The sequence below is a fragment of the Oncorhynchus masou genome, chromosome 17 (genome assembly GCF_036934945.1).
Source record: "Oncorhynchus masou masou isolate Uvic2021 chromosome 17, UVic_Omas_1.1, whole genome shotgun sequence".
Taxonomy (NCBI): Eukaryota; Metazoa; Chordata; class Actinopteri; order Salmoniformes; family Salmonidae; genus Oncorhynchus; species Oncorhynchus masou.
The window spans coordinates 17,287,899-17,309,855 of NC_088228.1; the positions used below are offsets into that span (position 1 = coordinate 17,287,899).

At 45.3% G+C, this 21,957-nt stretch overlaps 1 protein-coding gene across 2 annotated transcripts in view; it reads left to right on the forward strand.

The window, feature by feature from the left end:
* Positions 1–9,027, forward strand: part of LOC135558630 (glypican-5-like) — a 248,390-nt gene extending 239,363 nt beyond the window's left edge. For both annotated transcript variants that reach the window (XM_064992579.1, XM_064992580.1), the window contains one exon: positions 8,362–9,027. In XM_064992579.1, the coding sequence (XP_064848651.1) occupies positions 8,362–8,540 (179 nt within the window). In that variant the 3' untranslated portion in view covers positions 8,541–9,027. The remainder of the gene's footprint in view (positions 1–8,361) is intronic.
* The last annotated feature ends 12,930 nt before the right edge of the window (positions 9,028–21,957 follow it).

Below are 21,957 nucleotides of genomic sequence, written 5' to 3' on the forward strand. Positions count from 1 at the left end.
AGGTGAAGTTGTTTGAGAGAAGGCAAAGAGTGTGCAAAGGGTAGCTACTTTGAATAACCTAAAATATATTTGCAATTGTTTAACAATTTTTTTGGTTACTACATGATTCCATTTGTGTTATTTCATAGTTTTGATGTCTTCACTATTATTCTACAATGCAGGAAATAGTCAAGATAAAGAAAAACCCTTGAATGAGTAGGTGTGTCCAAACTTGATTGTTGATTGTTACTGTACACATGTACACGAATAGGATCAATGTGTAGACTACGTCATCAATACAAAATGCTGAGAGAGAGAACGATAGAGGACAGAGAGGGGTAGAGAGAAATAGAGAGCGTGGTGAGAGAGGAGAAGCGGAAGAGACAGAGGAAGGAAAATGAGAAAAAAGAAAGATGGAATATTGTGAAAAACATTCCTTTGTCTTTGTAGTTAGCTTTATGTGTAGTGCTGTAACGGCATTCGTCTGTGGAAGGAGAAGTGGACCAAAATGCAGCGTGGTGGTTACTCATGTCCTTTAATGAAAAATGACTCGACATGAAAAAATGAACAATGCAAAACAACAAACGGAACGTGAAAACCTATACAGCCTATCTGGTGAATACAAACACAGAGACAGGAACAATCACCCACGAAACACTCAAAGAATATGGCTACCTAAATATGGTTCCCAATCAGAGACAACGATAATCACCTGACTCTGATTGAGAACTGCCTCAGGCAGCCATAGACTATGCTAGACACCCCACAAAACCCCAAGACAAAAACACACCACAATAACCCATGTCACACCCTGGCCTGACCAAATAAATGAAGATAAACATAATATATTTCGACCAGGGCGTGACAGAACCCCCCCCCTCCCCCAAGGTGCGGACTCCCGGACGCACATCAAAACAATAGGGAGGGTCCGGGTGGGCGTCTGTCCATGGTGGCGGCTCCGGCGCGGGATGTGGCCCCACTCTATAAATGTCTTAGTCCCCCCTCTTCGCGTCCTAGGATAGTCCACCCTCGCCGCCGACCATGGCCTAGTAGTCCTCACCCAGAACCACACTGGACTGAGGGGCAGCTCGGGAACTGAGGGTCAGCTCGGGACTGAGGGGCAGCTCGGGACTGAGGGGCAGCTCGGCACTGAGGGGAAGCTCGGCACAGAGGGGAAGCTCGGCACTGAGGGGAAGCTCGGCACTGAGGGGAAGCTCGGCACTGAGGGGAAGCTCGGCACTGAGGGGAAGCTCGGGACTGAGGGGAAGCTCGGGACTGAGGGGCAGCTCGGGACTGAGGGGCAGCTCGGGACTGAGAGGAAGCCCGGGACTGAGGGGCAGCCCAGCACTGAGAGGAAGCTCAGCACTGAGAGGAAGCTCAGGCAGGTAGTAGGATCCGGCAGATCCTGGCTGACTGGCGGATCTGGAAGAGTCTGGTTGACTGGCAGATCTGGAAGAGTCTGGTTGACTGGCGGATCTGGAAGAGTCTGGTTGACTGGCGGATCTGGAAGAGTCTGGTTGACAGGCGGATCTGGAAGAGTCTGGTTGACTGGCGGATCTGGAAGAGTCTGGCTGACTGGCAGATCTGGAAGAGTCTGGCAGATCTGGAAGAGTCTGGCTGACTGGCAGATCTGGAAGAGTCTGGCTGACTGGCAGATCCTGGCAGACTGACGGATCTGGCTGCTCCATGCTGACTGGCGGCTCTGGCTGCTCCATGTAGACTGAAAGCTCTGGCGGCTTCTTGCAGACTGGCAGCTCCATGCAGACTGGCAGCTCTGGCTACTCCATGCGGACTGGCAGCTCTGGCTGCTCCATGCAGACTGACAGCTCCTTGCAGACTGATAGCTCCTTGCAGACTGACAGCTCTGGCTGCAGACTGGCAGCTCCTTGCAGACTGGCAGCAATGGCAGCTCCTTGCAGACTGGCAGCTCTGGCTGCTCCATGCAGACTGGCAGCTCTGGCTGCTCCATGCAGACTGACAGCTCCTTGCAGACTGATAGCTCCTTGCAGACTGACAGCTCTGGCTGCTCCATGCAGACTGGCAGCTCTGGTTGCTCCATGCAGACTGGCAGTTCTGGCTGCTCCATGCAGACGGACAGCTCTGGCTGCTCCATGCAGACTGGCAGCTCTGGCTGCTCCATGCAGACTGGCTGCTCTGGCTGCTCCATGCAGACTGGCAGCTCTGGCTGCTCCATGCAGGCTGGCAGCTCTGGCAGCTCTGGCTGCTCCATGCAGGCTGGCAGCTCTGGCTTCGCTGAACAGGCAGGAGACTCCAGCAGCGCTGTAGAGGAGGAAGGCTCCGGCTGCGCTGAACAGGCGGGAGACTCCTGCAGCGCAGGAGAGGAGAAAGGCTCCGGCAGCGCTGAACAGGCGGGAGACTCCGGCAGCGCAGGAGAGGAGAAAGGCTCTGGCTGCGTTAAACAGGCGGGAGAGTAGAAAGGCTCCGACAGCGCTGGAGAGGCGAGGCATACTGTAGGCCTGATGTGTGGTGCTGGCACTGGTGGTACTGGGCCGTGGACACGCACAGGAAGCCTGGTGCGGGAAGCTGCCACCGGAGGACTGGTGTGTGGAGGTGGCACTGGATAGACCGGACCGTGCAGGTGCACTAGAGCTCTTGAGCACCGAGCCTGCCCAACCTTACCTGGCTCGATGCCCACTCTAGCCCGGCCAATACGAGAAGCTTGTATGTACCGCACCGGGCTATGCACCCGTACTGGAGACACCGTGCGCTCCACAGCATAACACGGTGCCTGCCCGGTCTCTTTAGCCCCCCGGTAAGCACAGGAAGTTTGCGCCGGTCTCGTACCTGGCGTAGCCATACTCCCTGTGAGCCCCCCCAAGACATTTTAGGGGCTGACTCTCAGGCTTCCATCCGCGTCGCCGCGCTGCCTCCTCATACCAGCACCTCTCAACTCTCGCCGCCTCCAGTTCTTCTTTGGGGCGGCGATATTCTCCAGGCTGATCCCAGGGTCCTTCTCCGAACAATTCGTCCTCCCATGTCCATTCCTTCTCCTGCTGCACCTTGGGGCGGCTACACTCCCCTGGTTTAGCCCATGGTCCTCTCCCGTCGAGGATTTCCTCCCAAGTCCAGAAAGTCTTGTTATACTGCTCCTGCTGCGGCTGTTGCCTGTTACCACGCCGCTTGGTCCTGTTGTGGTGGGTGATTCTGTAACGGTGTTCGTCTGTTGAAGGAGAAGCGGACCAAAATGCAGCGTGGTGGTTACTCATGTCCTTTAATGAAAAATGACTCGACATGAAAAAATGAACAATGCAAAACAACAAACGGAACGTGAAAACCTATACAGCCTATCTGGTGAATACAAACACAGAGACAGGAACAATCACCCACGAAACACTCAAAGAATATGGCTACCTAAATATGGTTCCCAATCAATTTGGCCTGACCAAATAAATGAAGATAAACATAATATATTTCGACCAGGGAGTGACAAGTGCCTTAGGATGCTCAGGCCCATGGCTGATATTAAAGTGTCTTCTCTTTCAGCCTCCTAACCAGATGCATCCCATTCATTCTAGTAGAAACAACGACAGCAGTCTGATCGGGGATAAGTGATGGCTTTGTCGATCTTTGTCTATTGTGTTCAAAGGGAACAATAACCATTGACACTTTAGCTTCATTTCCCTCCTCTCTCCAACCCTCAGCTTCTGTGACAAACATACAGATGCTAATGTTTAAATAACTCACAGATGCTAAGGTTTAAATAACCCACAGATGCTAAATAACCTACTGATACTAAGGATTTCAAATCAAATCACATTTTATTTGTCACATGCCTTGTAAACAAATGCTTACTTATGGGCCCTTCCCAACAATGCAGAGAGAAATAAAAAATAGAGCAACAATAGAAAAGTGAAACACGTACTAATAAGAGTAATAATAAACACACAATGAGTAACGATAACTTGGCTGTGTATCAGTACTGAGATGATATGCAGGGGTATGAGGTCATTGAGGTAGATATGTAGATTTAATTAGGATTAAAGTGACTGACAATAAACAGTAGCAGCAGAGGTATGTGACGAGACAAACAAGTTAGTGCAAAAAGGGTCAATGCAGATAGGCCGGGTAGCTATTTGGTTAACTATTTAACTAACTATTTAGCAGTCTTTTGGCTTTGGAAGAGAAGATGTTCAGGGTCCAGTTGGCTCCAGACTTGGTGCATCAGTACCGTTGCCGTGCGGTAGCAGAGAGAACAGTCTATGACTTGGGTGGTTGGAGTCTGACAATTTTTTGGGCTGGAGTCTTTGAACATTTTTAGGGCCTTCCTCTGTCACTGCTTGGTCCCAGTGATGTACTGGGCTGTACACTCTACCCTCTGTAACGCCTTGCGATCGGATGCCAAGCAGTTGCCATACCAAGTGCTGATGCAGCCAGTCAAGATGCTCTTGATGGTTCAGCTGTAGAACTTTTTAAGGGTCCGAGGGCTCATGCCAAATCTTTTCAGCCTCCTGAGGGGGAAGAGGAATTGTCGTGCCCTCTTCACGATTGTGTTTGTGTGAGTGGGCCATGATAGATCCTTAGAGATGAGGACACAGAGAAACTTGAAGCTCTCGACCCGCTTCACTACAGCTCTGTCAATGTGAATGGGGGCTTACTTGGCCCTCCGTTTCCTGTAGTTCACAATCAGCTCCTTTGTCTTGCTGACTTTGAGGGAGAGGTTGTTGTTCTGGCACCACTCTGACAGGACTCTGACCTCCTCCCTATAGGCTGTCTAATCGTCATCGGTGTTCAGGCCTTCCACCATTGTGTTTTCGGCAAACTTAATGATCGTGGCATTGTGTGCGGCCACGCGGTAGTGGGCGAACAAGAAGTACAGGAGGGGATTAGGCACGCACCCCTGAGGGGTCCACGTGCTGAGGGTCAGTGTGGCGGATGTATTGTTGCCTATCCTCACCACCTGGGGCAGCCTGTCAGGAAGTCCAGAATCCAGTTGCAGAAGGAGGGTCCCAGGGTTGTTAGCTTAGTGATGTGCTTGGAGGGCACTATGGTGTTGAACGCTGAGCTGTACTCAATAAACAGCATTTGCACATAGGTGTTCCTCTTGTCTAGGTGTTAAAAGGGCAGTGTGGTGTGCTTTAGAGATTGCGTCGTCTGTGGATCTGTTGGGGCGGTATGCAAATTGGAGTAGGTCCAGGGTGTGTTGGATGATGGTGTTGATGTGAGAGATGACCATCCTTTCAAAGCATTTCATGGATAAAGATGTGAGTGCTATGGGGCGATAGTTATTTAGACAGGCTACCTTGGCGTTCTTGGGACTATGGTGGTCTGCTTGAAACAGGCTGGGTCAGGGAGAGTTTGAAAATGTCAGTGAAGACACTTGTCAGCTGGTCAGTGCATGTTCTGAGTATGCATCCTGGTAATCCGTTTGACCGTGCGGCCTTGTGAATGTTAACCTGTTTAAAATTCTTATTCACATCGGCGACAGAGAGCGAGATCACACAGTTGTCCAGAACAGCTAGTGCTATCATGCAGGGTTCTGTGTTGCTTGCCTCGACGACAGCATAGAAGGTATTTAGCTCGTCTGGTAGGCTCATGTCACTGGGCATCTTACGGCTGGTTTTCCCTTTGTAATTCGTGATTGTTTGCGAGTGTCAGAGCCGGTGTAATAGGATTAGATCTTAGTCCTGTATTGACGCTTTGCCTGTTTGATGGTTCATTGGAGGGCATCGCGGGATTTCTTATAAGTGGCCGGATTAGTGTCAATGCGCTCAAACCTCTTGATACAGCAAGAGGGTCCGGGAGCGTAATCATCATCTGACACTAATTAGCATAATGCAACGGACATAAATATTACTAGAAAATATTCAGATTCATGAAATCACAAGTGAAATATGTTGAAACACAGCTTAGCCTTTTGTTAATCACCCTGTCATCTCAGATTTTGAAAATATGCTTTACAGACAAAGCAAGACATGCATTTGTGTAAGTTTATCAATAGCCTAGCATAGCATTCTGCCTAGCTAGCAGCAGGCAACCTGGTCACGTAAATCAGAAAAGCAATCAAATTAAATTGTTTACCTTTGATGAGCTTCAGATGTTTTCACTCACTAGACTCCCAGTTAGATAGCAAATGTTCCTTTTTTCCAAAAATATAATTTTTGTAGGCGAAATAGCTCCGTTTGTTCTTCACGTTTGGCTGAGAAAACGACCGGAAATTGCGGTCACGAAAACGCAGAAAAATATTCAAAATTAGCTCCATAATATCGACAGAAACATGGCAAACGTTGTTTATAATCAACCCTCAAGGTGTTTTTCAAATATCTATTCGATAATATATCCACCGGGACAATTGGCTTTTCAGTAGGACCGGGTGGTAAAATGGCTACCTCTGTATTTTACGCAAGAGTCACTCTGAGAGCCATCAGGTGACCACTTATGCAATATAGTCACTTACGCTCATTCTTCAACATAAATGCGTAAAACTAAAATGTCAAAATGCTGTAGACACCTTGGGGAATATGTAGAAAAATTAATCTGGTTGATAGCCCATTCACTGCTCAATAGGGACGCATCGGAACGCAGAGCTTTCAAAACATGAGTCACTTCCGGATTGGATTTTTCTCAGGCTTCCGCCTGCAATATCAGTTCTGTTATACTCACAGACAATATTTTTACAGTTTTGGAAACTTTAGAGTGTTTTCTATCCTAAGCTGTCAATTATATGCATATTCTAGCATCTTGTCCTGAAGAAATAGCCAGATTACATTGGGAATGTTATTTTTCCAAAAATGAAAATACTGTCCCCGAGTTACAAGAAATTTTAATAAAGCTGGTTACTGATGTGGTAAACTCCTCAATGCCATCTGATGAGTCCCGGGAACATATTCCGGTCTGCGCTAGCGAATCAGTGCTGTAGCTTAGCAGCCACTTCATTGGACCACTTCTGCATTGAACGCATCATTAGTACTTCCTGTTTTAGAAGGATAGAGTTATGGTCAGAATTTCCAAATGGAGAGCGAGGGAGAGCTTTGTATGTGATTCTGTGTGTGGAGTAAAGGTGATCTAGAGTTTTCTTGCCTTTAGTTGCACACGTGAGATGCTGGTAGAAATGAGCAAAGACGGATTTCAGTTTTCCTGTATTAAATTCACTGGCCACTAGGAGCACCACCTCTGGATGAGCATTTTCTTGTTTTCTTAAAGGCCTATACAGCTCGTTTAGTGCAGTTTTAGTGCCAGCATCAGTTTGTGGTGGTAAATATGCAGCTACAAAAATATAGATGGAAACTCTCTTGGTAAATAGTATGGTCTACAGCTTATCATGAGGTATTCTAACTCAGGCGAGCAGAACCTCTGGCCATTAGAGATTGCGCACCGGCTGTGGTTAACAAAGAGACACACACCTCCTCCCTTTGAGCTTACCTGACGCTGCCATTCGTTCCTGCCGATGCATAGAAAAACCAGCTAGATGTACAGTATATTATCCATGTCCTTGTTCAGCCGCAAGTCTGTGAAACAGGACAGTTCTTCAGGTCCCGTTGATAGGATATTCACAAACAAAGCTCGTCCAGTTTGTTCTCCACTGTTTGCCGTTAGAACGGAGGGTGCGGTACTCGCCGACGTAGTTTCGTCAGGGTACCCGCACATCGATCTCTCATACCCCGCCTTTTTGTTTTCCGTGACTCGAGGATAGAAAGGAGCGATCAGGAGAGGGATGTAAAGACATGAGATGGAGACCGGATAAAAGGAAAGGTGAGAGGTGACAGACGTTGAGAAAGGACAAACATTGAGAGGAAGAAGGGAAGTGTTACTGAAAGGAAAATGAAGGAAGTGAGGGGTTAGGGCATTTGAGAGAGAACTCTTCATTCAGACAGCTTTGGCTCACAATGAGCTGATGTCAGCAAGAAAGTGGAACGTGTGTGTGTGCGTGTGTGTGTGTGTGTGTGTGTGTGTGTGTGTGTGTGTGTGTGTGTGTGTGTGTGTGTGTGTGTGTGTGTGTGTGTGTGTGTGTGTGTGTGTGTGTGTGTGTGTGTGTGTGTGTGTGTGTGTGTGTGTGTGTGTGTGTGTGTGTGTGTGTGTGTGTGTGTGTGTGTGTGTGTGTGTGAGACCAGGATGGACTCGGTGGCTGGTGCCCGGTCTGCCACCCCCCAAAAGAAAATCAGGCTGATTTACCCCTCAATCAGTGTGTGTGTTAGAGTTGGGGGGAGGGATGGGGTTATGTACAGTATGTTTGTATAGGTGTGTGTGGTTGCAGAGAGGCCTACAGTACATTTCAATTACTCATTACACTTCCATTCAACTGAGGTTAGGAATGACAGCTGGTGATTGACAAAGTTAAAAACAATTGTGTATGTCTTACCTTGACTTATCTTGTCCTCTCTCTGTCCCTCTCTTCCTCTCCCTTTCCCTCCCTCTCTCCTCCAGTCACTGATGGTCGACCCGGGGGGTCCAACAATAATAAAGCTGTAGGCAGTAACCCAGGAGGTCGTGCTCCCCCGGTGGTGAGGGTGAGAGGTGCAGGGTGCCCCCCTGCCTGCCTGTCTCTACCCATGGCCCTCACCTTGCTCCTGGCCACTCTGGCTCTACAGTGGCGCCTGCTCTGAAAACACAGCATAATGCTCCTACTGGTCTGGCCCCTCTACACACACAGTACAGACTAGTCTGCGGGGGGAGGGGCAGTGTGGATAAGGACATTTGTGGGGGCGGAAAGGGATTGTGTTGCCCCATAGAGACGTGTGTGTGAACGAGCTCCTCACACACACTCATACACAGGCAGATTGTTCTGGTCCTCTGCCTGCTGCTTCCTGTGTGTATGCTGTGGACTGGAGTGTGTGTGTCCAGGCACTAGCCTCCCTCCACAGCTCTATTGCTCTCTGCTTTAACAATGCACTCATATCTCTACCAGAGGACGGACTACCACGCAGGACTTCTGGGCCTCAATATACAACACACACTCATGCGCATGCTTGCACACACAAACACTAACACAGGCAAGCATGCACACACACACACACACACACACACACACACACACACACACACACACACACACACACACACACACACACACACACACACACACACAAAAGACACGCTGGAACCCTTTAACACACACACACACACACACACACACACACACACACACAACTGTAACCTTTCTGCTGCTGGTTTCTATGTGGTCAGCTACAGAACTTGCCTCTGTAGACACTTTGCCTCTCTAGCCAATCCTGTCCTGGGTTTTAAAGTCATTGGGCAGAGTTCACTTAATTTTAAAACTCTCAACTTTGAATACATTTAAGGAACGTGTGCTAGATTAATAAAACAACCACCTTTTAACAGGCCAGCATAGCTGATTGGATACGCTCTAATGATCATACAAGGGCCTTCAGAAAGAATACACACCTCTTTACTTTCACACGTGTTGTTGTGTTACAGCCTGAATTTAAAGTTGATTCAATTGAGATGTTGTGTCACTGGCCTACACACAATACCTTATAATGTCAAAGTGGAATGATGTTTTTAGAGATTTTTACAAATTAATAAAAAATTAAAAGCTGAAATGTCTTGAGTCAATAAGTATTCAACCCTTTTGTTATGGCAAGTCTAAATAAGTTCAGGAGTAAACATTTGCTTAACAAGTCACATAATAAGTTGCATGGACAATAATAGGGTTTAACATGATTTCTGAATGACTACCACATCTCTGTACCCCACACGTACAGTTAACTGTAAGGTCTCTCAGTCGAGCAGCGAATTTCAAACACAGATTCAAACACAAAGATCAGGGAGGTTTTCCAATGCCTCGCAATGAAGGGCACGTATTGGTAGATGCCAAAAAAAAGCAGACATTGAATATCCCTTTGAGAAAACTGAGGATGGATAAACAACATTGTAGTTACTCCACAATACTAATCTAAATAACAGAGTGAAAAGAAGGAAGCCTTTACAGAATAAAAATATTCCAAAACATACATCATGTTTTCAATAAGGCACTGAAGTAAAACTTTAGTCCTGAATACACAGTGTTGGGTTTAGGGCAAATCCGACACCACACTCCACTGAGTACCACTCTTCATATTTTCCATCATGGTGGTGGCTGCATCATGTTATTGGTGTGCTTGTCATCGGCAAGGACAAGTCATTTAAAACAAATTTAAGAAACAGAATCGAGGTAAGCACAGGCATAATCCTAGAGGAAAACCTGATTCAGTCTGATTTCCAACAGACACTGAGAGACTTACCCAGAAAGACACACAGCTGTGAACGCTGCCAAAGTTGATTCTAACATGTATTGACTCGGGTGTGAATACTTATGTAAATTATATATTTCTGTATTTCATTTTCAATCTATGTGCAAAAATATCTGAACCATGTTTTCACTTTGTCATTATGGGGCATTGTGGGTAGATGGGTGAGAAATAAATATGATTTAGTCCATTTTGAATTCAGGCTGTAACAACAAAATGTGGAATAAGTCAAGGGGTGTGAATACTTTCTGAAGGCCCTGTATGTCTATGCAACCCTAGAATGTGTGGATTTCATAGGTAGAGAAGGACACACAAACACACACGTTCATCAAACCAGGTGTGTGTGGTATGTCCTGTATATAGACTGACTGATTTGATTGAGTATATTTAGATATCGATATATTAAACTCTCCCAACAGAAGCCCTTAATCGATAGAGTTGAATGGATGAACAGTGCTTGTCACCCTATTGTATGAAAAGCAATGCAATAATATCAGAGATGTATTTTGTATAACGACTATAGCAGGAATGTACAAGCATCTTTTTTTATATTGCTTGCTATATGAAGTGTTAACAACTTTTTTTCACCAGAAATCATTGGTCAAAGCCTGTTTGTACGTTGTTGATTTAGTATTGTTTATCATTTTGTCCAGTTTTGTGTGTGATTTTCTCTTTGAATTGCGCATTTGCCACGATAGTTATCATTGTTTTGTTACGTTAGTAACTTGTAATATTATACTGTATTACATTGTGACATTATGTTACTTCTTAATGCTTTTAACAACCTGGTACTTATCCTGAATCTATCTCGCTCTGCCTATCGCTCTCTTTTCTATAACCCAATCAATCACTTTATTTCTGTTTTGACAATGTGATCAAAGGATGTTCGAGATTAGAATTCTGGGCCTTAACATGAGCAACCAACAGCACAGCTATCAGAATAAAAAAGCAACAACGATGTAACCAGCTCATTCTACAGTTACCATATTAACCCATGTTAAGGATAATAACTGTTCAACTCTACATTATATCGCTAATTAAGAAATATACACAATATGGTTACATACAGTGGGTCAAAAAAGTATTTAGTTAGCCACCAATTGTGTAAGTTCTTCCACTTAAAAATATGAGAGAGGCCTGTAATATTCATCATAGGTACACTTCAACTATGACAGACAAAATAAGAAATAAGAAAAAAAATACAGATTTTTAATGAATTTTTTTGCAAATTATGGTGGAAAATAAGTATTTGGTCAATAACAAAAGTTTATCTCAATACTGTTATATACCCTTTATTGGCAATAACAGAGGTCAAACGTTTTCTGTAAGTCTTCACAAGGTTTTCACACACTGTTGCTGGTATTTTGGCCCATTCCTCCATGCAGATCTCCTCTAGAGCAGTGATGTTTTGGGGCTGTTGCTGGGCAACACAGACTTTCAACTCCCTCCAAAGATTTTCTATGGGGTTGAGATCTGGAGACAGGCTAGGCCACTCCAGGACCTTGAAATGCTTCTTACGAAGCCACTCCTTCATTGCCCGGACGGTGTATTTGGGATCATTGTCATGCTGAAAGACCCAGCCACGTTTTATCTTCAATGCCCTTGCTGATGGAATGAGGTTTTCACTCAAAATCTCACGGTACATCTCACAACACATGGCCCCATTCATTCTTTCCTTTACTCATCAGTCGTCCTAGTCCCTTTGCAGAAAAACAGCCCTAAAGCATGATGTTTCCACCCCCATGCTTCACAGTAGGAATGGTGTTCTTTGGATGCAACTCAGCATTCTTTGTCCTCCAAACAAGACGAGTTGAGTTTTGACCAAAAAGTTCTGTTTTGGTTTCATCTGACCATATGACATTCTCCTCTCTAGCAAACTTCAGACGGGCCTGGACATGTACTGGCTTAAGCAGGGGGACACGTCTGGCACTGCAGGATTTGAGTCCCTGGCGGCGTAGTGTGTTACTGATGGTAGGCTTTGTTACTTTGGTCCCAGCTCTCTGCAGGTCATTCACTAGGTCCCCCGATGTGGTTCTGGGATTTTTGCTCACCGTTCTTGTGATCATTTTGACCCCACGGGGTGAGATCTTGCGTGGAGCCCCAGATCGAGGGAGATTATCAGTGGTCTTGTATGTCTTCCATTTCCTAATAATTGCTCCCACAGTTGATTTCTTCAAACCAAGCTGCTTACCTATTGCAGATTCAGTCTTCTGAGCCTGGTGCAGGTCTACAATTTTGTTTCTGGTGTCCTTTGACAGCTCTTTGGTCTTGGCCATAGTGGAGTTTGGAGTGTGACTGTTTGAGGTTGTGGACAGGTGTCTTTTATACTGATAACAAGTTCAAACAGGTTCCATTAATACAGGTAACGAGTGGAGGACAGAGGAGCCTCTTAAAGAAGAAGTTACAGGTCTGTGAGAGCCAGAAATGTTGCTTGTTTGTAGGTGACCAAATACTTATTTTCCACCATAAGTTGAAGTGTACCTATGATGGAAATTACAGGCCTCTCTCATCTTTTTAAGTGGGAGAACTTGCACAATTGGTGGCTGACTAAATACTTTTTTGCCCCACTGCACATGGCAGTGCATTTCTCTCAGTTCTTCAAAACATAGGCTGTCACAAAAATAGCTGTGTTGTGTGTATATCTGCGTAAGTTAGATGTATTTTTGGTTTGTAGAACAGAATGTTTCTTTGGTTTGTACGGTAGAGGTGTGTACAGTTGTAGTAAGTTAAATGAGGAGAATGAATGTATAAAAACACAGATTTGTATACTGCAGAAGATGCTGGCGGGAGGAGCTATAGGAGGACTGTCTCATTGTAATGGTTGAAATGGAATAAATGAAATGGAGTCAAACGTGGTTTCCATATGATGTGTTTCATACCATTCCATTTATTCCATTAATCTTTTACAATTAGCCTGTCCTCCTATAGCTCCTTCCACCAGCCTCCTCTGATAACCTGTTTATGCCTTCCTGGCCAATTATGCTTACACATAACTCCCTCTTTCTGCTGAAAAGGACTTTTCCTACATGGGGCGGTACACTAGAAGACCATAATCACCATCACCTGCACAGACTGGGAGGACACAACTAATCTACAAAGGTCATACTAACTACCAGTTGCCTCTCTCCATGGCACTTGATCAACTAGTCTTAGACTAAAGTCCATTGATCTAAATGGCTTTTGGATACATGAAGTGGCCTTTGACCTAATTCAGGAAGTAAAATGCGATAAAGCTTGCATTTGCTGTGGCTCTGGAGTTGGACATGCCCACTGGAGTTGTCCAATGGTTCCACAGTTTCTGTATTGAACTGAGTTGGCCTACTATAGAGTTGAACTCCAGACATGTTGTTCACGTTAAGAACTGTACTGTCTACGTCGCCTGTCCACTGTCCTCCCTCTTGCCTTTCTCATGTATCAAGTTCTGTGCATAAATTTATAGATTTTAAGTCACTCTGTTTGTTTAGTGTTTTATTTCCTTTATTTTATATAGGAAACATCACAGTGTAAGTAATGTGATGTAGTAAAGGTATATTAGTATTCTCCTATAATCCTGTACTGAAATTTGTCCCTATCAGAAAGATTAGTGTCATAATCACCTTTTGATTCTCCACGCCTCATTCTCAGAACGTTTTGGAGAAGAAGGCCAGAGAGGGATGTTGGGCCTTCTCTTCCAATACGTTTGAGAAGGAGGTGAGGAATCACAGAAAGACTCATTCAAATAAAGCCATTGTTTTCAACCAATATGGCGTCCTCCCTATAAAAGGGCTCCCACATTGTCCAAGCTTCAAAGTCAACAGGGTCACCTGTAAAATGTAATGAACACCAGGAGTCATTTCCAGGTGTGTGTCGTGCGCACACACAAGTGTGTGTATGTACATCTGCATGCATTCAAGCTTATGTGTGTGTATGTGTGCGAGCATGCTTGTGTGTGTGCATGCCTCGTGTGTCTACACTATCTGAAAATGTATGCATGCATACAACTATTCCCCCATAACCAATGCAGCATTTTAATTGTAAATGAATGAAATTAGGCCAGGGTAGGCGGTGTGTCACGTAGACCACACATGGCAGCTGGGGGGTGTTGAGACTTGTTGGATTGCATGTTAGTGAGGACTCTCTCCTCATCACTCACACGCATGCAGGGTTATGCGCACACACACACGCACGCACACAGAACATCCTCACACTGTTAACCTGCCCTCTGCCAGCACACAGCATGATGGGAAATGGAACTGACAAGTGAGACATTTTAGCCAATCAGTGAAGCGAAAAGACAGGGAAGATGCCAGAAAAGGAGGAGAGTTTCCTCTGAGACTGTTTCAATGACAAAGTGTCACAATATTATGTAGGCATTTCCAGACATAATGAGACTTAGTGAAGCTTTCTGTCTCAGATTAGTAGGATTTTCCATTTTTGCATAAATCCCATTGCACAGAGAACGCAGATACACCGTAGAGGGAAGCACTACAGAAACCTAAGAGACGTCCAGGTCAGGGGAGTTGAGGTGGTTGATCTGTGGATGTGTGTGGGGACCCTGTAAAGGAAACACCAATGCTGGCAATGCCCTTAGACCCATCTGGGGTTTCTTCAGACAGCGTTAGGTTGGTTATTACCCCGGGTAACTCTCAGATAGTATAACCCTATCTGAGACTGTCTGTCTTTTTCCACTGCTGTGGACCTGAGCCCTCCGCTTCCTCTCTGAAGAGTCACCCAACAAGAGGACTGCTTGACTCCACTGACTTGTTGACCTGATCTTATGTCACAGACACTTCCAGTTCTCCCCAGCTCTTGATCCCCCTTTCTCTCTCTCCCTGCAACCCCTTTCCCCATCCGTTTGGTAGTGGAAGAGTACAATCTTTCATTATGCGTGTATACTTTGTGTGTAGGGTGGTGGTGGTGGGGGTGTGTGTGTGTGTAACCAGGCCACAGGCTAACATAGCTGGTGCCATTGAAGCGCTGCTGTGGGCTGGAGTTTAAATTGACGACAGACCAGGCAGGGAGCAGCTGTGACCCTGGATCCCCCACATACTGTACCTGTATATACTGTGTGTGTGTGGGTCTTTGTTTTCACTCTACTGTTTCAGGCCTGAAGAGTCAGCACTGCAGAAACCCAGCAGGTCAGCAAATAATGTCTTTAATTTCATTATACTTTGATCAGCTGCGCATCTCACAGACTAACTGAACAGTTTATGTGCACACACTGCATTCACTTGCGTCAGTATCAAGCTCAACCCTCATAGAAAGCCAGTCTCTAGTCTCTCAATCCTGTCAGAGACCAGTCAGAGTACTCATCCAGAGATCTAATACTCATTCGTACAGATCATTATCCTTGTGCGTCAGTGTAGCACTCTGGACTAATTAAGTCTGTTCTCATCCTTTTTTCAATCTCCCTATCTCTCCCCCCTCTCTCTCTCGTTCTCTCTCTCGTTCTCTCCTTCACTCTCCCTCTTTCTCCAGAGACAAGTATTCATGCACACACACACACACACACACACAGACACACACAAATCAGCTATTCATCCGTCAGTGTGTTAGTGAGTCAGTGCGTTAGTGTAGCTGATATGACACACGTCTCTGCAGGCTCAATTCCCAACGTCTGTGCCGGCTCAATTCCCAACGTCTGTGCAGGCTCAATTCCCAACGTCTGTGCAGGCTCAATTCCCAACGTCTGTGCAGGCTCAATTCCCAACGTCTGTGCAGGCTCAATTCCCAACGTCTGTGCAGGCTCAATTCCCAACGTCTCTGCCGGCTCAATTCCCAACGTCTGTGCAGGCTCAATTCCCAATGTCTGTGCCGGCTCAATTCCCAACGTCTCTGCAGGCTCAATTCCCAACGTCTCTACAGGCTCAATTCCCAATGTCTGTGCAGATGTTCCCAGACACAATGTAGTCCAATGAATGTTGAGACAGAGAAGTGTCAGAACGTGGCCTTGGGCTGTAGACTACTCTCTCTCTCCTCTCTTCATTCCTAGCCAGACACTGACTCACTGTCTCTCAGTAAGAACCGTGAAATAGAGGCCAGGGCTGAAATAGAGTTTGTGTGTGCGTGTGTGTGTGCGTCTGTGTGTGTCCTGTCTCAGTGCAGGCCAGAAAACTTCCATTAGGGATCTTTTCCCACCCTGATGATTTATCAGTTGGATGTGTAGTCAGAGTAGTGTTGCTGGACCATCTCAATGCTTTCACAGCTACAGTGGAACGTTGATGATGATGATCACTGACATTACCACTTCCTTTGTTTCATTCAAGGGTAGTTATGCACAGTGCATTCGTAAACTATTGAGACACCTTGGCCTTTTCCACATTTTGTTACACTACAGCTTTGTTCTAAAATGGATTAAATAAAACATGTTCTCCATCAATCTACACACAACATCCCATAATAACAAGCAAAATAACATAACCTATTTACAGACCCTTTTCTATGAGATTCGAAATTGAGCTCAGATGCATCCTGTTTCCATTGATCATCCTTGAGATGTTTCTACAATGTTATTGCAATCCACCTGTGGTAAATTATATTAATTAGCCATGATTTGGAAAGGCACACACCGGTCTATATAAGGTCCCACAGTTGACAGTGCATGTCAGAGCAAAAACCAAACCATTAGGTCAAAGGAATTGTCCGTAGACCTCCTAGACAGGAATGTGTCGAGGCACAGATCTGGGGAAACGTTTACCAAAACATTTCTGCAGCATTGAAGGTCCCCAGGAACACAGTGGCCTCCATCATTCTTAAATGGAAGAAGTTTGGAACCGCCTGGCCAAACTGCGCAATCGGGGGAGAAGAGCCTTGGTCAGGGAGGTGACCAAGAACCCGATGGTCACTCGGATAGAGCTCCAGAGCTACTCTATGGAGATGGGAGAAGCTTCCAGAAGCACAACCATCTCTTTGCCAAAAGGCACCTATTGGACTCCCAGACCATGAGAAACAAGATTCTCTGGTCTGATGAAACCAAGATTGAGCTCTTTTGGGCTGAATGCCAAGCGTCACATCTGGAGGAAACCTGGCACCATCTCTACAGTGAAGCACGGTGGTGGCAACATCATGCTGTGGAGATGTTTTTTACCCAGAGTCTCTGGTGGCACAGCTAGCACTGCGATGCAGTGCCCTAGACCACTGTGCCACCCGGGAGGCCGTGTGGGGATGTTTTTCAGCGGCAGGGAAGGTGAGACTAGTCCAGATTGAGGGAAAGATGAACGGAGTAAAGTACAAAGAGATCCTTGATGAAAACCTGCTCCAGAGAGCTGAGGACCTCAGACTGGGGCGAAGGTTTTTACCTTCCAACATGATAACGAACCTAAGCACACAGCCAAGACAATGCAGTGGCATCAGGGCAAGTCTCTGTATGTCCTGGAGTGGCCCAGCCAGAGCCCAGACTTGAACCCGAATGAACATCTCCCGAGAGACCTGAAAATAGCTGCGCAGCCACACTCCCCATCCTACCTGACAGAGCTTGAGGGGATCTGCAGAGAAAAATGGGAGAAACTCCCCAAATACAGGTGTACCAAGCTTGTAGCGTCATACCCAAGAAGACACAAGGCTGTAATTGCTGCCAAAGGTGTTCCAACATAGTACTGAGTAAAGGGTCTTAATACTTATGTAAATGTACTATTTCAGTTTTTTTTAAATAAATGTTGAAAAATGTCTAAAACCTGTTTGTCATTATGGTTTATTGTGTGTAGATTGATGAGGGAAATACACTGTTTAATCCATTGTAGAATAAGACTGTAATTTAATAAACTGTGTAAAAAGTCAAGGGTCTGAATACTTTCTGAATGCACTGTATGTATTGTATGTACAGTATGTAACTAGAGGTGTGGGATCTTAATTTGATCACCCTGTTGCAGGAGAACTTTCGTTCAATGCAGGAAATGTAAAACTTGGAGTGTATTGAGGTTTAAAAAGGCTTCTGAATTTCGACTTTTCCCTTACGAAAAATGCATCAACCCCTACACAAATGTTTATTAATTATAATCCACATAATCATTCAAATTTCCTGTTGCAGAAGGATTATTGTGTGCTTGTGTGTAAAGCGAACACTACTGGCTAATTCTGGGCAATTATTTTCCATAAATAGCTACATTTCCTCCATCGGAACATCCAGTCAGACAGCCTAGAGCCATACAGTCTGAACCAGTCAGCCACACATCAGTTGAGAGAGCTACTGTAGCTGTCACCATCGAAGCCACCACTACTAAGTTGCAACTGTGACTGTCCTTCCAGCAGTAGCAGTGACTGTCCCAGCCAGCAGTGTCTCTAAACTATTCCTGGTGCTGTTGACAGAAGTGGCACTCTGCTCTGTTGTTACACAGATAAGTTTAACCAGAGGCTCCCTGGATGCAAATAGAGAGAAGGTCAGACTCTACAACTCTGCCCCTCTCCAAAGTCCTCTTAGGTCCCCCTTAGATGGAGGAAACAGGACTGGGACTTGAGCATTGAGAGTTACTGCTACACTATCTAGGACATAAAAGGGTTCTCCAGCTGTCCCCATTGGAGAACCCTTTGAAGAACCCTTGTTGGTTCCAGTTAGAACCCTTTTGGTTACAAGTAGAACTGTTTTGGGTTCCATGTAGAACCCTTTCCTCAGAGGAAAGGTTTTACTTGGAACCGAAAAGGGTTCTCCTATGGGGACAGCCAAATAACCTTTTGAAATCCTTACTGCTCAAGACCAAACAACCAATTTCCTCAAACTAGCGTAATGTGACATTCTCCATACATTCCCTTTTCTGAGTATATAAAGAAAAATATCATACATATGTATTAAGAACACTACGTTGAATTCATGGGCTTTGTAGTCAAAGGTGTAGTCAAAGGTGCCAAAAGGAGATGGGACCAGAAAAGAGAATGGGTCACCTTGTATGTGTGTATATGTGCCTTTCTTTCTTGGGGCACACACAGAAACACACACACAGAAACACACACACAGAAACACACACACAGAAACACACACACAGAAACACACACACAGAAACACACACACAGAAACACACACACAGAAACACACACACAGAAACACACACACAGAAACACACACACAGAAACACACACACAGAAACACACACACAGAAACACACAGACAGAAACACACACACAGAAACACACACACAGAAACACACACACAGAAACACACACACAGAAACACACACACAGAAACACACACACAGAAACACACACACAGAAACACACACACAGAAACACACACACAGAAACACACACACAGAAACACACACACAGAAACACACACACAGAAACACACACACAGAAACACACACACAGAAACACACACACAGGCCATTTTTAATACCACAGAATCCAAAAGGCACCTTGGTCCAATACCCAGCAGAGCCCTTTGGCTAGTCATTGGAAGGCATGTTCAGGAGGATGAACAGAGATGAATTTGAACACAAAAAGGCAGAACTACACACACACACACACTTAGACATGCACACACAAACACACTCCACTCCACAATAAAGCAAGATCCCATAGGAATCCATAGTTATACTGTAGGTTATTAAAGAAAAATAGAGAGGCTCAAGCAGCTCTGAAACCAAAAGGCTTGAGTCTGTGGACAGGTGACTGACAGACCGAGGCAGGGACTGAGAGGGAACAGAGTGGTGAGGAGGTCCCCACTTCAGGGCCTACGGGTGGGTCAAGGCAAGGGGACAGAGGGGCATAAGAGAAGAAGGGGAGGTTGCGGCATCAGGTAGCCTAGCGGGTAAGAGCATTGGGCCAGTAACCAAAAGGTTGCTGGTTCAAGTCCCCAAGCCAACTACGTCAACAATCTGTCAATGTGCCCTTGAGCAATGCACCTAACCCTAATTTCTCTTGTAAGTCACTCTGGATAAGAGTTTAATAATGACTCAAAATCAACATAAAAAATCACTGGCCATTAATTGTGTGCGCATGCACGTACGTACACACGTTACATTCCAATGCTCCTCTCCTAGTGGAGTGTAACGTGAGCTAGTTGTCATTAGAATGTATTGTGTCTTAATAAGGTGGAGAGCAATAGGGCCGTGAAAGGCGGCTGACCCGTTAGGGAAACAGATTAGTCGTATTCCCCCGATGACAACGCAGAGATATGTGGCCCTGCAAGGCGTGCCTACCCATTCCAATTAAACAGTAGACTACATTAGTTAAAGGTCCAACGCAGACACTTTTATCTCAATATCAAATCATTTCTGGGTAAACAATTATTCATTATTAACAACCTTATATTCAATTAAAATTATTTAAAAAATAAGCAAAAATAGCTTTTTATCAAAGAGCAATTTCTCAAGTAAGAATTTTGCTAGGACTCCCTGGAAGAGGTCTGAGTGGGGAGGGGAAAACTAAAAAGTAGCTGTTATTGGCAGAGAGATTTGGAACTCTTTCTTATTGGTTTAATAACTAATTTACCACCTGGTGATGTCACCAGGGTGGCCAAAAGTGTAATGACTCTCGTTGGTGGTAGGAAGAGTGGACCAAAGCGCAGCGTGGAATGTGTTCATGATTCCTTTAATTTCAGAGAACACTCAAACAAAATAACAAAAAAAGAAAAGCACACAGTCCTGTCAGGCAGAAACACTAAACAGAAAACAAGATCCCACAAACTCAGGTGGAAAACAGGCTGCCTAAGTATTACTCCCAATCAGAGACAACTATAGACAGCTGCCTCTGATTGGGAACCACACGCGGCCAAAAACAAAGAAATAGAAAACATAGAATTTCCCACCTGAGTCACACCCTGACCTAACCAAACATAGAGAATAATACGGATCTCTAAGGTCAGGGTGTGACAAAAAGTCCATCCCACCAAAACAACTGACATTTCAGGCCGTCTTTTCAAAAACAGCTCTTACACTGAAAGGCAAGTATTATTATTTTCACAATTTCACATTATTATTCCAATCTCATAGTGTTGAAATATATATAAAACATGGGATAATCATGTTTTTGACTGCACTGGGCCTTTAAAGGAGGGTTGGTGGTGTGTGTGTGTGTGTGTGTGTGTGTGTGTGTGTGTGTGTGTGTGTGTGTGTGTGTGTGTGTGTGTGTGTGTGTGTGTGTGTGTGTGTGTGTGTGTGTGAGGATGGGGGATGGGGGGTCTGCTGGGGTCTTGGCATCGAGCATTACTCAAGCCCACCATCCCCATCGTGAGCTGAATCACTGAGGAAATGGTCCAAGGGTATTTTTCAGTGTGTCTCTTCATTAAAATGTCTCATCTCGTGAGACCCCATGTTTTAAGTCAAGGAAACATTTAGTTGCATAGTTCTAAATTAAGAACTTGGATTTGCCACCATGTTGTTTACACATATGAGACTCCTGTTGGTGCTCATTTCTGAACCAACTAGCGCAAGTAATCCACAAAATATGCAGGCATTAGGCTGTATGCAGCACGAGGGAAGGAACAGAAGTCTGCAGGACAAGGTAGCCAAAATAGGGCAAGTAAGTTCTTCTTGTCACTAAATCACCACCCTTAGCGGTGTTGGCAGAAAACGGATGTTTCAACCTAACTTCAGTTCCCATGAAAAGCCGAAGTGGGGACTCAGGCACCTGCTACATTAGGTTACTAAATCACAAAGGATACTACTGGTCCATACAAACACCAACAAAACAACAACCAGTAGATCGGCCGTACAGATGAAGTGATGGAAACCTTCAGTATGAGGTTGTCTGTCATCTTCTATCCATCCTCTCTCAGACAGAACAGACATGTTCTGTTTGGCATTCTGCCCATCCTTGCTCCTCCATGTCCAAAATCGATGGATGCTCCTGTGAATGTTCCTCC